This window comes from Montipora foliosa, chromosome 13, assembly GCF_036669935.1.
Source record: "Montipora foliosa isolate CH-2021 chromosome 13, ASM3666993v2, whole genome shotgun sequence".
Lineage (NCBI taxonomy): Eukaryota > Metazoa > Cnidaria > Anthozoa > Scleractinia > Acroporidae > Montipora > Montipora foliosa.
The window spans coordinates 16,454,292-16,471,791 of NC_090881.1; the positions used below are offsets into that span (position 1 = coordinate 16,454,292).

At 42.3% G+C, this 17,500-nt stretch overlaps 2 protein-coding genes across 3 annotated transcripts in view; one reads left to right on the forward strand and one right to left on the reverse strand.

Moving 5' to 3' along the window:
- The window catches only part of LOC137982014 (zinc finger CCCH domain-containing protein 13-like), a 15,934-nt gene extending 1,812 nt beyond the window's left edge, over positions 1-14,122 (reverse strand). The window contains exons 1-9 of one of the 2 annotated variants that reach the window (XM_068829028.1): positions 13,885-14,122; positions 13,364-13,527; positions 10,959-10,972; positions 9,167-9,343; positions 5,155-7,273; positions 4,028-4,425; positions 3,002-3,220; positions 2,433-2,610; positions 893-2,049 (exon numbers count right to left, since the gene is read on the reverse strand). In XM_068829028.1, the coding sequence (XP_068685129.1) occupies positions 893-2,049; positions 2,433-2,610; positions 3,002-3,220; positions 4,028-4,425; positions 5,155-7,273; positions 9,167-9,343; positions 10,959-10,972; positions 13,364-13,527; positions 13,885-14,022 (4,564 nt within the window). In that variant the 5' untranslated portion in view covers positions 14,023-14,122. The remainder of the gene's footprint in view (positions 1-892; positions 2,050-2,432; positions 2,611-3,001; positions 3,221-4,027; positions 4,426-5,154; positions 7,274-9,166; positions 9,344-10,958; positions 10,973-13,363; positions 13,528-13,884) is intronic. The other variant, XM_068829029.1, reaches the window with a different exon arrangement.
- A 47-nt stretch (positions 14,123-14,169) lies between these two features.
- The window catches only part of LOC137982016 (mitochondrial import receptor subunit TOM70-like), a 17,316-nt gene continuing 13,985 nt past the window's right edge, over positions 14,170-17,500 (forward strand). Inside the window, exons 1-5 of the mRNA XM_068829030.1 lie at positions 14,170-14,496; positions 15,981-16,154; positions 16,731-16,767; positions 16,965-17,054; positions 17,468-17,500. The exon at positions 17,468-17,500 is cut by the window's right edge and continues 77 nt beyond it. Coding sequence (XP_068685131.1) covers positions 14,278-14,496; positions 15,981-16,154; positions 16,731-16,767; positions 16,965-17,054; positions 17,468-17,500 — 553 coding nt within the window. The 5' untranslated portion in view covers positions 14,170-14,277. The remainder of the gene's footprint in view (positions 14,497-15,980; positions 16,155-16,730; positions 16,768-16,964; positions 17,055-17,467) is intronic.

Below are 17,500 nucleotides of genomic sequence, written 5' to 3' on the forward strand. Positions count from 1 at the left end.
AACCACAAACTAACCGCAAACAAGACAGGAATACAAAGTAGTTTGGGACATCAAATCAGAACCATGCCCCTCACGGTATGGTCGCAGATCAAAATGGCTGTTCATTTTGCAAGCTTTAGAGAACTTTCGCGCGGCATGAAAAGGGAAATTTCGAGGTAAAAACGACAAAAAATTCTTGCTATTGGTGGAGCAGTTTATCATCACACAAAAAACACACGAGCCATCTGGCAAGTGACAAATGTGTCACTTGGCTGATTGTTCCCACGCACTGACTTCTTTGCTTTGCTTTGCTTTGCTTTGCTCTGCTTTGCTCACGTTCCATACGTATATATGCAAGCACGATTTGTGTGGAACTGTGAGTGAATACTTGAAATAAAGAAATGACTTTTTCGATGGTTGGAGCCCCGCCATTGGACTTACGTTATGGTGACAATTGTCACGCCATGCTCCAGTAGTGAAAATGGTGCAACGGTGGTAGACCATCCGATCTCGTCATCGGAAGGTCGTAGGCTCGACTCTTGCAAAGAAGCACTCGGATTTTTTCCGAGTATCGCCGAGTCAGCCGAAAATCGAAAAAGTCATTTCTTCATTTCATCAACAGCGCTCTTTTCAACTGACGTCACGATCTAGCGCCCAAAGAACTGTGGGATTAATATGGGGACAAAGCCAAAGACATTCTGGCGATGGTCGTCCGCATTTCAATCCCATAATGCTTTGCAATAATCTCTTTTCATCAACTGTGGAAAATGCTACTGGGGCTAACATTTGTCATCTCTTCTGTAACAAGAACAGAATACACCGCAAGGGCAATCGACACGCCCGAAAACTTAGAGAGCCTTTTTAAACCCTCCTGGGCTTCTCAAAGTTAAATACAGATTTTATCGCATCATACCTGTTTTCTCTGAAGGAGCATGTGAAGAGACTAACGCGCTCCAATCAACATCCTCCACTGGCATGGGGGTACTGGTGGTGCCTGTAGAGCTGGCCTTACCCTCTGTACCCTCCTCCTCATCTCCTAACATCGCGTCGAGTTCGTCGTCACTGATTGGATCGTAAACATCATCGTAAGCCGGCACTGCATTTTGTACAGGTGTTGATACTCTCTCCGGCTCTTTTTCGCTGACCTTCGGCTTCTCGTCGGGTATCTCTGACATTTCGATCACATCTGACCAAGCGTCGTCACCAATCGGGCTATCGTCGCTCCAGTCACTGAAGACCACCACCGGCGCATCGACTTTTGAAGAGGCCAGTTTCTCGTTGGAGGACTTAAGCGGATCGTTACGTTTGTCTTTGCTATTTTCCTGACTCTCAGCGCTTTCAGATTTGCTCTGTTTTGTATCTTCGTCTTCCCCTTCAAGATCTGCCCATGGTTGAAACACGACTTCCGGTTGATGCTTCTTCTTCTTCTTTTTCTTGGGCGGTTTCTCTGCAGTCCCTTTGACCTTGACCTCTTCCTCTTCTGGTAAATCAACATGCCGACGTTTTTTAGCCGCCTTCGTGACTGGTTCACTCTCCGACGATTGCGCCCCTTCACCGAGATTTTCCGAAGGAAGAGAATCACCTTCCTGCAAGATCGTTGGTGCATCGGTTAATTCTTTGGCTACTTCAGCTTCGGCTTCCACTAAGGCTGTTGAACTTTTCTTCTTCTTTTTCGTTCCCTTCTCTTTATTTTTGCCCTTCTCTTTTCTGGCCTTCTTTTCGCCTTTGATTAACTTCTCACCTTCCACCTGGGCTTCGCCTTCAAGCGGGGTCTCCTGTGGAGTTTGATCTTCCAGATTATCTTCCCCTTCAGTTTTGGTGACTTTCCCTTCTCTCTTCACTGCCTTCTTTTTCTTCACTTTGCTAATTTGTTTCGCCGGTATTTCTGTGCTGGTTGGTATTCCTGTGCCGGATGGAGCCTCTTGTTTGTCTCCTTTGTCTTCTTTTTCAAGTACGTCATGTAAGGCAACTTGTTCCGTCTCCGGGGTTTCACTCCGATGTCGTTTTCCTCCAGATCCAGCAAAAGACTCTGGTGTTGAAACAGCAGACGTAGTTTCTCTCGGCCGTTTTCTTTATTGAAGAGAAAAAAAGTAGCAAAGGATCGTAAATATTAACCTCTCACTAACCGAGCGTCGCACGTGCTGCACGCATTTCTGTACATTTCTCTCCCGCACTCGTCAAAACAACAACTTGAAATGGACAATTTTAAGATTTTCACGACAACGTGGGTATACATCAGTAAATCTTCCTTCCCTGTCGTTACTTCAAATCCGTACGTACCGATTCAGTTAGAGGACACTTCGCCCAAATTGTGCAAGGTAAACAAGGGGGAATAATCAAATTATATTTTCAAGTGACGTTTTCGTCGCCGTAGCTGTCGTGGTTTCTTAAACCCCCTATTTTATTCACACTGCGTAATTTCTTTACTGCCAAGAGTAAGTCTAGTTGTTCACCTTTCTCCTTGAGTTCTTGGCGCTTTGTCTCCTTTGCCCTCTGATATATCTTCCTCATACTCCCACTCATCTTCATCGGCTGATCTGCGTCTCCGTTCTTCCTCCAAATCACGCGGTATTTTCTCCTGCTCATGCGCGCGACGATCACGTGGTGGGCTACTAACCCGTCCTGGACTCCCTAAGGAATGAAAAATTTGGCTTCAATAGGCCACTTTCGATATGTTAAAATTCAGCTTTGAAAGAGAGGTTTAGAGGACAAAGACAAAGGAAAGTGGATGATATGCTAATATCTTTCACATTCATTGCAACTTGTTTCTATTGTTTTTGTCCTCTCCGCCTTACTATCAAGCTGAATATTGATGTTTCGAAAATGGCCTTTTATGTAGATGAAAGGGTATCTCTTATATAACTGCGAGGATCACTTCATGTTTGTGAGATGCTCTGCCGAGAGCCTGAAACGTAAAAACCTTCTTTAAACAAGTGCACAGGCTAGCCCTCTTCTGTAACAACTGTTTAAAGTCTTTCTTATTCTTCCAACCAAACAAAAAAAAGACGAACACAATACCAACCAGCTCTTCTCTCCTCCCATTGTCTCGGTCCACGTCCTGGTGACTGCTCTCCTCTTGGCTTTCTATCGCTATCACGTGCCTCATCGGGGGGCCGGTTTCGTTCACGTGGGTGTTCTCTCTCACGACGACGCTCTGACTCCCATGGTCCTCCTCTATCCCGAGGAGGTTCTTGGTATCGGTCCCCAGGCGGTCGCATTCGATCAGGAAGACCTCGGCCTCCTGTGTTAAAAAAAGTGGAGTTCTTTTAAGGGCCAGAACGAAGCTAAGAATCAGCTAAGCATCACGTGCTTATCACGTGTTCATTAGCTAAGAATCACGTGTTATCGAGCAATACTCTTTTTCTTTGGCCATCGCAGTTTTATTAGAAAATAAAACACAAACACCGGTGACAAACATCAGATATAAACGCATCCTTTAAAGTTATCTTTTACTTGACGTTTCGTATGCTTCTGCAATCATCTTCAGAAGTGACGGTTAATACAAAATTGGAGTTTAATATACAGGATCACTAACTAATTAACTATTAACTATTAAGTAACAATAGAGGTGACAAAAACTAAGAAAGACACAGCTTTTCGCTGCTGACATATTCATTTAAGGTCGGCTTTAAATCTTTGATCAACAGTGTCTCCTTTATTTTACAGTGAGAGTCGGATCGCCCTTTGCTAAAATTTCAAAATGACCCCATTTTAAACTGAGACTAGTTGATGTAACATGGTCCGCAAGAGCCGACGAATGATGACCATTAATTAGTGCTTTAAAATGCTCTACGATTGCATGACAGAAAAACCGAGTATTTATTAGTTTTTGTCACCTCTATTGTTACTTAATAGTGAATAGTTAATAAGTTAGTGATCCTATATATTTAAACTCCAATTTTGCATTAACCGTCACTTCTGAAGATGCATGCAGGAGCATACGAAACATCAAGTAAAGACAATTTCAAATGATGCGTTTATATTTGATACTTGTTACCGCTGTTTGTTTGTAATATCGAGCAATAATTATTTAAAAAGCTACACTGACCTCTACTCCCCCTCAGTCGAGGTGCACCTCTCCCACGTTCTGCATACTGTCTAGGAGGGGGTGAGTTTCTTCGTCGACTATCCAATGGGCGGCCACGGTCATCAAAGGGTGTTGAGTACCCAACCCGTCCAGGACCCGGCTCTCGCCCCATGCCATACCCGCCCTGATCTCGAGGAGGACCCTGTCGATAACCTTCTTCTCTACGACCCCCTGGGGAAAGGCTTCGTCTACGCTCCATGAAGCGGTGTGGGCCTCGAGGGGGACCATGTGGCGGGGGTGATCGCCGCAGCGGTCCGTGCGGGGTGGGAGACGGCCCGCGCCTGTGATATTCTGGACCCGGAGGAGGATGACGGCCATCCCTATCACGTGGTCTTTCACCAGGTCTTTCACGTCCGCGACTATAAAAGACAAAAAAAAAAATGGAGCAGTTTTTAAGAAGATAAGAAGAAATGTGATCTCAGCGCACCAAACTATTTGAAAGTGTCTCAATTTTACAGACACATTGGTTCAAGTGGTTTAGTTTCTCTCGGCAGTTGAATGAAACGGGTTGTTTAACCCTTTCATTGTCGAGGGCTTCCAATCGTCTGGCGTTAGACAGAGTAAAATCTACGAGTGTCAATTTGCATTTTTGGCGGTGAAAGGGTTAAAATGTGGTTACAAAATTGAATAGTCTAGTCTAACAACCATCTTTTACCCTGATTATACAGCAAAAAATAGGCCATTTCCGAGTTCATGTCTGCCTGCTCTTCAAAGCGAGTCTAAGTGCGAAGTTTTTGTGATGATAATTGGTTCTACTTTACATATGAAAGAAAACTAATTATCATAAGAAAAACTTCGCACTTAGACTCGCTTTAAAGAGGAGGCAGACATGAACTCGGAAATGGCCTATTGCGATTGACATGTTTTTGCTGCATTTCCCACATTCGCGATTTGATATCTACCTGTAGAAATAGTGTTTCATAATAATGCTAAGTGTTGACAATTTTCGCGCATGCAATCGACAAAAACAAGGTAGGTTTTCCTGTGCTGTCCTAACTTCATGTTGCATGTCTTACTACACGACAAGAAACTCGAAGTAAGAAAACATTAGCCCGCAGACTAAAATGAGCTTTCATAAAACAAACTACCTGATGTCAGGAAATTCTTGTCGTTGAATATCAGGTCGCCGTCTGTCTCTTCCAGCAAACTGGCCCTCCCGGGAATCTCTTTCCCCGCGCGGGGCTTCCCAATATCTCTCATCTCCACCTTCGAACTGTCGTCTAGAAACATCTCCCCGATCCCTCGGCGTCTGCTGTTCGTCTTCATGATCATCACGAGGGCGGCCTCGCGGGTGTTCGTCTTTTCGACGCTGACGCTCATCCTCTCTTTCGAGCTCCCTATTTCGCGCTCGTGAATGATCGTCATCTCGCTCGTCCCTGCGCCGATAGTACTCGTCATCGCCCTCTGGCTTTCTGCGTGAAAACTCATCGGCTCGAGGATCTTCGGGCCTACCTCGGTGGTGATCGTCACTTCGCTCTGGTTCACGATCGCGAACCCGTTGAAAATCATCGGCGCGGTCGTCTTTAGCACGACCTCGTTGATGATGGTCTTCCTGGCGGTCATCGCGCTTTCGCCCTCGGCCAGGCTCTTCTTCCCTCATTCGATTTCTCGGTACATCTTCCTCCATTGCAGGGTGCCCTCTACTTCCTCGTGATAGATCATCATCTCTTTCCTCGTCCCTCACCTTCGGGTGTCTGGTGTCACGTTCGTCTCGTCCTTTTGTACGCGGCCCGACATCGCGATAAGAAGCAGGCCTCCCCTCATAGAATTCATCTCGATCTTTTTCAGTCCTGCTCCGTACTGGTGGAGTGGTGGGGGGAGGGGGAGGGGGAGGAGGAGGAGGAGGAGGAGGAGTGTATGGTCCGCGTCGCCTGGGTGGGGCTCGCTCATTCGTTACATGTTTTGGCAAATCATTATCAAAGTCGGGTTCCCCGGGAGGAGTTTGTGGTCCTCGCCTGTCTCCCCTGGGTGGGGTCCTGTGTCTTCTCTGCTCCGGGGGAGGTGTAACTGGGCCCGGTTGGGGAATATCCTCCGGGGATGGACTGCGTGGGGGCGGGGGTTGGTCGTCCACAACAACCTTTCTTCTCGCAGTACGTTCTTCATCAAGATGGCGCGTTTCTTTACCTACCGTCGTCCGGAATGACTCAGGGGTGCTTGGCGATTCCTGGACTCTGTAACGCTTGTCATAGCCTTTTGCGGTCATTTTATAATCTACTTCAACGGGAGGCCTCGTATCCTGAACATCACCAACAGGTTTACGGGGACTGCTGTCAGAAGAGTCAGTGACCCTACGGCTCCTTTCCCCCCTAGGGTTCTGTAAAGCTAAAGAATCTGGGCCTTCTGGAGAAGGTACAGCGGCTCTTCTACGCACTTTTTCAACATGGGCTCTCTGCTCCTCCGGACTATAGGACCTTCTGTCCCGCTGGATATTCTCCTCAGGTTGGGATTGCTGAGGTCGACGGGTCATAGGATCCAATAAAATGGCGCGAGCCTCTTCAGCAGTCTTAGTAACACGGTTTTCTTTCGATTTACTTTTCACCTGCTTCTTCTTGATTCCTCGAGGCTTTTCTTCGGAACTTATCTCAATTTGTCGCTGTGTTCGAGACGACATCAAATTAGATGTTTCTGGAGATGACTCTTTTCTAGTCCTTTCCTCCATCGTGTCACTCTCTGTGCCAACAGCTGCTGGCCTCGCGCTTTTTCGTTTCTTAAGTTCTTTTCCTGATGGCGATAACTTACGCTTCATTTTTGCCTTTTTCGACTCGCCCTCAGTCTTCTTCTTCTTTTTCTTCGGAGTCGACTGAGACGAAACTGGAGACACTTCGTCCCGAGGAGAAATAGACGACTTTTCTGGGTGCAACCTACTGTGTACCACTGGAATAACAGGTTTATGATCTTCTTCCTTTTCCTTTTTAATTTCCTTGCCTTTCCTCTCTGCTTTTTCACGAGCGGCTTCTTCTTCATCCATAAGAGCAAGTTGACGCTGAAGATCTTGCCTCCTTTTCTCCAAATTCAGCTGCCGTTCAAAGTCCAGTTCGCCTCGTTCTTCCCACTCCAAGTCACTCCGCCCTTCATCAAACTCCTCGTCTCCCCAGTCTCTCTCCTCTTGCTCTGGACTGCGTTGCTTGGTAACAACAACTCCGCTGAGCGATCGCTTCTTTATTTTCTTTTTTCGTTTTCTGCTTTCATCCACGCTTTCCTCGTCTCCTAGTTTTAACAAAAAAGAACCAAAGTCCTCAAGCAAGTGCAGTTTTGGGAGCTTTAGGGGCAAAGAGCTCCCATGTGCTATTGAGAGTCTAAGGTTTTGTTTACTTTCAGGCGATTCCCGGTCATTTAAACACCAATAATTTACAACAGGTTGTTTTTAGTCACTTTTTTTGCCGCAGAAATATCAGTGTTCTGGCTTCCAACTTTGTTATGTCGTTTGCTGGTCACTAGCTTGAATAAAAAGCCACGCATGAAGCACGAGTGTCTTCGAGATCGATAACGAACCAGTTGCATTTGAAAATTTGAAGCGCATGACTTTGTACAGCCCAAAGATCTGTGGTTTCGATTTCGCTCGTTGCCTAGCAACTAGTTTATCATCGCTCCCACGGACACACTGCACCTCTAAAACGTCAATGGTTGCAAGACAACAAGACGAAATTCCAGTTCCCGGACAGAAGCGACAACCAGCAATAAGTCATTATACAGGCTTTAGAAAGTGTTCCAAATAAAAACCACGAAGACATAGACCGTATTCATAAATGGCGGTCAAGGAAATTATTCTTGTGTCTTTATGCTAATCATCCTCACTAGCCTCGTTAGCATGAGCAAAATTCAAAAGACTTCTTACGCCAAAGTGAGGCTAGTTAGGAGGATTAGCGCAAAGACAAAAGAATCATTTCTTGGCCACCATTTATGAATACGGTCTATTCTCATGGGGTTTGGTAATACATGTACGTAAGGCTGGCAGCAGCTCTCGCATGCTTGTCACTCAACTCTCTTGTTTGTATGTGGGACGCATTGTTTGTTTTGTTGTTCTACAGAAATAAATCGAATGTGACAATGATGTGACATCCAACTGCTGTTTACATGCAAGAAATCTAGAACAAGAACTTTTTTAAATTGGTAGCCTCCATCCCTACGGAATCACAGGAGGAGGCAGTGTGGCCCAGTGGTTAGGGCGCTTGCCTTGAGATCCGGAGATCCTGGGTTCAAGACCCGCTCTGACCACTCGTTGAATTTGATCGTGGTAGTCCCTGGTTCAACTTCCCAGCTGCACTTGTAAATAGCCAACTGGTTTGCCTCCAGCCAGTCGGGATTCTTAACAGTTGTTGTTGTTCTGTTCTGTCGTTTCGTTGTGTTTCATTGGCCCTGAAAAGCCCCTGTGGGGAGCGGTCAATTAAGTATGTATTGTATTGTAATCACAAATGCCATAAATCTATTCTTGTTTCTCTATTTTCATTTTAGTTCTGATAATGGACAAGCCGTGATAGCGAACTTTCCCAGGTGTGACCAAGTGCTTACCGAATGCTGCAATTAAAATCTGGAATTAAGAACCTCTCTACAAAGAGACTCTAAAGAAAGACGCATCTTTGTACCTCTCTGGCCTCTAGCTGAGGTTTGAAGTACTGTTCTGTTGTGTCTGTCTGCATCTGCATCCCGTCAATCAGATTCCTACAATAGGCCATTTCCGAGTTCACGTCTGCCTCCTCTTCAAAGCGAGTCTAAGTGCGAAGTTTTTGTGATGGTAATTAGTTCTACTTTACATATGAAAGCAAACTAATTATCATAAGAAAAACTTCGCACTTAGACTCGCTTTGAAGAGGAGGAAGAGATGAACTCGGAAATGGCCTATTATCTGCTTATTTGTATGTTTTGTTCCATTGGCCCTTAAAAATCCTAATATGCCAACAGGCCCTTTGTCGACTGGTAAAATTCTAGAGGATCTTGGACAAATGGAGAGGGGTCAAAAGCGAATGGATAGAGCTTGGATTTCCCTGTTTGCCATTCAAGAGCAAATCAAAGAAAACAGCTTGGAATGATATAATGTAGGGCCTGTTTCCATACTTTAAAAAGTACTTCAGTACTTCAAGAGCTGCAATCAGCCTATTGTACCTTCAGAGGATGCTTTTTCCACTTCGTGTCTTCTTTGAACCTTCTCACTCTTCTTGCTACTACCAACTGCGTCCTCTGGCCTGTGTTTTTTCCTCTTTACTCGGATTTCCCTCTTCTCCTCATTTTCATCCCCTATACTGTCAAGACTGCGAGTTCTGCTGCCCATAACACTTTCATCTAAAAAAAAAATTACCACATTGATTTAAAGATAAGTAGAATGAAAGGCTACTGCCTGACCATCACTAAACTCAAACCAATCGAAGTCAACCCAACCTTGTCAACTGCATCTATCAAAGTTTCAAACATTCTCTTTTACAGACTTAACTGATTAGAGTGTAAGCATTAGCCCTACTAATGGAAATGGGCCCACACAAGGACAGAGTAAAACCTCTGACCAGGGTGGGAATTGAACCCACGACCTTCGGGTTAGATCACCACTGCTCTACCGACTGAGCTACAAGGTCAGAGGGGAGCAGGCTGTGGGAACTAAAGATGTTATTTAAAGTCACGGCAATAAACATGTACAAGTACAAAGAAGAGTTATGTTCTTACATGTTGTACATTCTGCTTAAACCATTTTCACCCATTCATACCTTAGTAAAACGCCCTCAATCGGCAACTAAAATCGTCTCGTGTTTGCCAAAGTAAAATCTACGAGTCTCAGGTGGGTCCCCTTAAATTTAATTAACCCTTTTCCACCGGAGAGTGGACTCGTAGATTTTACTCAGAAGAAGGCTAGCCCTACTAAAGGCCCTACTTGAATGAGTTAACAACCTTCTCACTGGGTAGCTACAATAAAATTATAATTATTATTACCTTAACAATGATTTCTTAAAGTGCCCCTGTGATAAAAAAAACCACTTCCTTTTTTCCTTCAGATTTTGAAAGTGTGTTTGCTCAACACCTGACTGGCAAAATTTTGAGCTTTGATTTTTATCCAAAGGCCGTTTACTTTGAGTGTAAGTTTTGGATTTCACGGTCCGCCATTACTCACGTTCAAAACTGACTGATTGGACCTCAGAGGGTTGGATCCAGAGAAAACTGACGTCAGAGGCTCACTAGTTTAAAATTTCAGCTTGTGAACGCAGCTTATTATATATGCAAAGCGTGAGTTTAAAAGTCTGAAAGCCCAAACCCCCCCGTGCTGCATATTAATTCTGCAGCGTACACACGTATTGCATTCTTAAACTAGTGAGCCTTTGACGTCATTTTCTCCTCCATCCAGCTCTCTCAAGAACATAATGTTAGTAATGGCAGACCATTAAATAAGAAAATTACAGTTAAAATAAAGAGGTGTCTTTTTGAAATCAAGGCTTAAAACGTGGGTCACTTAGTGATTTGTTAACATAGTTTTGAAATCCAAAGAAAAATATGAATTGATTTTTTGGTCACAGGGGCACTTTAATGGGGGTTTTTCAGTGAGTGATTAACCCATTGACTCCCAGGGGTTCCCCATCATCTGGCGTTAGACAGAGGAATATACTAAGTCTGGTCGATTAAGGCCGGTTTGGACATCAAAGGGTTAATTAATAATAGTAATAGAAATATTATTGCTATTATTACATGTATTTTGCTTCTTTTACCTGCAGTTCATTTAGGGGGTTATATTCCACAAAAACAATGGATACCTAGATTAAAAAAACCATGGCTCGGTCACCAGAGTAAATCAATTACTTGCATTGTTTTCATATAAACAACTGACAAAAGGTACTTTATTATGGGAGTTGGTTAAAGGACATGAACACTGTAGGCAGTATTAAGGATTTTACACAATCATCTTCTCATTACATACCTCTTTCCTCGGATCTGTGTTAACCAGTTGAAACACCAACAGGAAATGGAAAATTAACAGCAAAGTGGTTAGTACAGTGTAAATGATATGAACAGAGCTGATTCCCAAATAATTGTAGTAATTGTATAAGCCACTTTCAAAAGTACCATGATAATACCCTTTGCTTACCCTCCAAAATTTTGTATAAGCATTGCTTTTATTTTCTCTTGGGTAAATGGACCATTGGAAGTCCCAAGAGAAACTGGAAACAAAGCTCACGCAAAATTCCTGAGGGCAAACCAAGAGTATTATGGTATTTTTGCATGTACATGTAAGTGGCCCTATTATAGTACTCACCACCCCACATTCAAAAAATAAATAAGCAGTCCCTAGAAGATACGGCATCAAACTTAAAACTTATTCCAGTCCAATTGCCACCGTAATTAGTATTGCGTAACTTGTATTTTGTGTTCATCACTCCTTAATAATTCATCTGCAGCAGGCTTCTGTTTCAGTCAACCCTTTGCCTCTTAAAACATGGCATCGGACAGGATGCGGTGATGCGGATCTGCATAATTCCCTAAAATCCGCATCTTCCACATAATTATGATATTTTCCGCATAAAACAAGAAGAAATGCCTGATATTAGTGATAAAGCAGCTGCTTACCATCCTCACAAACATAAAAGCCAAAGAGATTGACTATTTTGAAACGCTTATTTTCCTGAAGATGAAAGTTTGTAAGCAGGTTCCACGCATTTTTCGGTAATGAGCCTGGACTCTAGTTAACCCGTTTTAGGCTTGAAATTTTTAAAGAAGATAGACAAGATAGAAAATTTAGCCGCATGTTATGGTCGGAAATTTAACCGCATCATTTGTAAAAGTAGGGACAATCATTGTGACAAAGTTGTATAAAACAAATAGGAGCCCGCAATACGTATATGTAAGAAACTGCTGAAAATGGTGAATGATCGAGGGAATGGATCGTGGTTCAACCACATTATAATTTTTCTCCACATCTCCAAATTGAAACAAAATTCATGATGCAAAACAATTTCTTTTTTTTATTGCTCTATTTATTTTAGCAAAAGTTTCGGCAAAATGCCAATTGTTAACCCTTTTATTCAGTAACGGTGACAGCTAGTCGCAAATTGGCGATTCCTCCAGATATCTACATTAAATTGCAAAGTGACAAAATTTAGTCGAAAATGCGACTGTATTGGTCGCAATTTCTAGTCCTGATTAACCAAAAGAATGAAAATACATTTGACGGGCCTAATTGTTAGTTCTATAAATTGTTTAAATTTCCGCATAATCCAGCATACTTTCGCATAATCAACATACATGTATGTTTACGCCAAAACATGGACAAAAACGTCCGCATAATCTTTAATTTTTTTCCGCATCCTATCAGAAGCCCAGCTAAAAGGGCCACCTTTTTACTTTTTTTTTACTGTATCTCATTCCATACAATATTATTTTACTTCCCAATGGGGGTGGGGGAGTTTAGGGATAAAAGGAGGCCTTGTGGCTCAAATTCACATGTTTTTACTATACTGCAATATTTCCTCCAGTAGCATGCATGTGATGTCCTGTGGTGTCAAACAACCAGAATTGACAGTAATAGACTGAATGCATAAATGGCAGCGCAAAAAAATGATCTTTTGCTTATGTGCTAATTAGCCTCACTAGCCTCGTTTGCATGGACAAAAAACAAAAGAAATGTTGCTTGAAAGCGAGGTTAGTGAGTCTAATTAGCACATAAACAAAAGAATACATTTTTGGCCGCCATTTATGCATTCGGTCAATAGCTGGTGTGCAAAAATTTAAAAGGTAATACTATTATCGTGAGAGAGGGGATTTTTTAAAAGAAAGAGACAAAAGTTGCTGACTATCTTTATCTTGCAAAGGTCCTTTTTTGTCTGGTTGTTTGAAGCCAGTCGGAAGTACTTCGTCAAAAGGGTGAAGAAGAACAGACAGAATTAAGCAATGAAGAGATGTGACAAATCAGTCCTGTTGGATGAGTTCTATGAAGTTGGCTTAGAAATATTTTAATCTATCAGCTGGCCCAGATATTGGTTGTAATCAGAGGCAGATGCAGTATCTCATGTTTTTGAGAATTTCACTGGCCTTCAAGTGTTGAGGGTTTCAACTTTAAGTTTCCAGTCTTCCAATAATATTTTTCAAAGTAGACAATACTCTTGAGAGACAGAGAATCCTTAAATAATAACAATAATATTATTTTCACCCATATTCAGCATGTTAAAAACCATTGTTTTTGTATTTCCTTCACTGAATGCACAAAATGCAAATGTCACTTTTTTTAGCTGGACTCCCTGTGGTGCTAGCAGCACTTGCCACACACAATGCAAATTGTTACATATTATGGTTGTGCTCCCTGCGGAGCAAGCAGTACTTATAGCCCACCTGTCAACATCACTGCGAACAATACTTCTTACACTCTTAGTTCTTTGCTTTGGCTCACTAAATGGCCCATGAAGAAATTTGCAGTTTCTTCCAAACTGGCACCTGCCATCTCGTAGCCAGTTTCTACATTTCTCAGGAGGATACGATTCCCTTGGTCTTGAACGCTACAAACAACAACATTGGTGCCATTTACACTATTGTTTTATATGGGGTTCGATATTACTTTACTTTTACTATTACTATTTATATTACTTTAATTGTTCGAATACTGAAAGAAGAACACCCCTATAATACCCGGCCACTTAATTTCCATATGAATAGCGTCTATTGTTATATGCTTCTTCTTCAAAGGATGCCGCTTCAAGAATAGAATAGAGGCCGGGTATTCTGCAATTGCTCCCAAAAAAGCCAAACTGGGTAATGTAAGTATATTTTTATCCCTATAAATGAAATTCAATTTCTACAGTTCAATCAACGATCGAGCAAAAACGGACGATCAAACTGACAACGTTGATGGTTACCTCGCTTGTTCCGGGGCCTAGTCTGTCAAACACGCTTCTTCTTGTTCCAGAGCTCGAACTTGAACTCTGTCCACCTCCCTCGGGAAGTTTTTTCCCACCCTCGACTGTAACCTTGCGTGTTAACCGTGTACCAGACATCAAAGACTCTATACCACTAGTTGACAACGAAAAAACACACACAAATCGTCGGTCCAACTTCAAAAACTAAGTCGCCATCTTGTGGTCCTTAGTAACCTGCCAAAACTATGAGCCAACATTACAAAAACAGCGGACGATCCAAACAATGTGTGCTCAGTAGACAACACGTGCGCAGCTGGATTCAACATGGCTGCCTTCTTGCCGTCAGATAGTGAAACAAGCGCCTGAAACCAATATATTTTACCTCGTTTTATTATGAGCGCACAAGAATCAAGCGGGGGGTTGAGCAAATGGCAAATTGCCGCGTTAATCGGAGTGCCTGTAGCTAGTGCATTCGCTTTGGGTGCGTTTTACTATTGGAAGTCTTCGAACAGCTCTGAAGAAGAAGAGGATGCAGAAAGAGGAACATCGGGACAAAAAGATACCACTGAAAGTGAAACTAGTGAAAGTAAAGAGGCGGATGACGAGAATCGGGTATGCTTAGATGAAATATGTTAAATCCACATTCGTAACCTAATTAAGTTGTGATGGCACACTTCTCCTCATACCTCCCTCCGTGGATGCGTAACCCGTCTGATGTGGTGGTGGGTGGGGGAGGAGCTCTATCATGTCATATTTAGTTTTGCCTAGTTAACGACAGGAAGCTGCTTAAAACTATTACTAAAAGACACGTCATACATAAAAGATGTGTGTGTTTGAACTTGGGATAAAAGAATGAAGAATTTTTGATCATTGCAGATATGACTCAAAACTCAACATCTCCCCCCCTCTGGAGTATCGCCCGGGCATTTGAACTTTTGAAGATTGGAACGTTCAAATTCCCGCCCCCTCAAGCCAAAATGGTGTTCAAATGCCCTACCTTATCATCGGATTTGTCTGTCATACCCAACTAAGAACAACCGTTGTCGACTCCTCCTGTCTTTAAAAAAGACCTTTTGAAGACCTTTTTTGTAAGCCAGTCGCTCACAAATGCTACATCTCTTCCTTTAAACTCTTCCGTCTCAACCAAACACATGTTTTATAGCTGTTAGCGACTTCAGCACACGAAAAAAAAATCATTTGAGACCTGACACTTCTGGTCCAATTTTCCCCACCCCACGCAGGCAGAGGTGAAATTCCCCACTCCCCGGGCACAGAAGATGGTCAAATTCCCGGGGTTTGCCCGGGGTAGGGATATTGAAGTTACGATTTGATCTGCGCATAAACAGGAACAAAAACCTTATAAACTTAGGCTTGAACTCTCACAGAATACCAGCTCTCAGTTGGCTAGATAGCTCAAATGGCAGAGCATTACACCTATATTGCAGGGGTCATTGTTCGCCATTCCATTCAAGCCTAAATTTATCAGGCTTTTCCCTCATTACAACTTTTCAAAGTGACTTTCATAACAGTAATGTGATAATCAAAAAATCTTCAGCCAGGAAGCAAATATTGTTTTTTTCCAGTTTTTCAAGGATAGGGGATGATTAGATAAATATGGCTAAGCCACATGCAGTTGTACATGTACAATGTAAATAAAGTTAAGCAAGAAGTATCTAGAAGAAACCTTAATGCTAACAACAGTTTTCTCTTTTGTACATGTACAACTTGTATGCGATTTTAATAACTGCAAGATACAAATTTTTGTTCCATTTTTCATACCGGGTTCTTTACAAAAGGACATTTGTTTCTTAGGATTTCTGCTTGAAGAATAAAAAATTTATTATGTTGTTGAAGGGGACATAGGTTTTAACTGGACATGAAGGTTGTTAACTCCATTTAAAACCAACCCCATTTACGAGTAAAATCGTCTGGTGTTTGACAGAGTAAAATTAATATCCTAGGAGTCAATGGGTTATTTAAAGTGTATTCCCTGTAGCCAGTTTCCTAATTCTGCCAAGTTGCCAGATTCCTGAACCTACAACAAAAATAATGCTTCAGTTAGATATGTACAGTACGTCTGGTCATCTTACTTTCAGTCTCCTGCAGAGCGCGCTGCTGCGGTCAAACTTCGGGGAAACAAGTACTTTAAAGGTGGAAAGTTTGAGCTAGCCATACAGTGTTACACAGAAGCTATCAATCTCTGTCCTGAAGAAAACAAAACAGACCTAGCAACATACTACCAAAACAGAGCTGCAGCTTATTCACAGCAGGTTTGAATCTTGGCATTCATGTACTTGTTTAATCATGAAAGTGCTTTGGTGTCAAGAGTCTGCATGGTTCCTAAGGATACACAAGGATATCGCAGTATCTGACCAAAATAAGAGGCCATTTTAGAGTCGTGCCCAGTTACCAGGCCTTTGAATAAAAGTGAGGCTGGAGTTGACCATGTTTTGATACAATCTCACTGCTTTTCTTATGTAAATAGAAACTCATAAGCATTACAATGGCGTGATTTACATAAGAAAAGCAACAAGGTTTGTATCACAAGGTCAACTCCATAGTAGAAGTAGAATCGGAGCAGATTCTAACATAGCAGGGGAAGAATGAAGGCTTCAGAAGAGGAATGCACAATAGTGCTCTCCAGTGGGTGTCTCAGTGCAACTCGTTACAGAAATAATGTGACAGTCACACTTGTCTATTATTATCAAACGACACTACACTTGTCTATTATTATCAAACGACACTACTGAAAAGTACTTTGACTCACTAAATGGTAGACCCAATGCAATCTACAGTACATGTAGTCTGCTGCATTATTGGGTGTATCGACTGTGCTTTTATTGCAGGATAACTCAGAGCAAGTCATTGCAGATGCCACTAAAGGTAGGACATCACAGCCTAAGTTGTTCCCAGGGTCTCTCTTCTCTGCCCCCTTTTGTCAGGAGGCAGAGAAGAGAGACCCTGGGAATGAGTTTGAGGACATTATTTCAAATTCATAGCTTTCTTTAATGAGCAAGTCTCCCTCAGGTTCCCAAGGAAATCACTGATGTAACTGTGAATTTTTTTTTGTTCCTGCTTAGCCATTGAACTCAATAACAAGTATTCCAAAGCGTTTATGAAGAGAGCAAGGGCATATGAACAACTAAACAGGAAGGAAGAGTGTCTTCAAGGTGACTTGGAATAATATTCAATTTATACACTTCCTTTAATTTGCAGGATTAAAATAATTATTTCACAGATATCTGGATTATTAACCTCTTACTAACCGAGTGCGAGGGCCTACTTGGTCGTTTTTGCCAGTACGGTCCCGAGCAAGTGAGGTTAGTAAGTTGTTTATTACATGGCATTGTTTCTTTGAGCAATCGGACATTTTTTTTTCTTGGTGAAGGTTCATAATCTTCTTTCATCGGTAAAATTTGAATGGTAACATTTTTGCATGTAAACCAATTTAAATTCTGGTTGCTATGGTATATTATTATTGTATTGTATATATTGAATTTCCGGGGAGAAAGAAAAGATGTGGAAACGAACCATTCATGTCATTATTCTATCTTTTGCTTTAATCTCTTTTTTTTTTCTGCAGATCTGACGGCAGTGTGCATGATTGAAGGGTTTA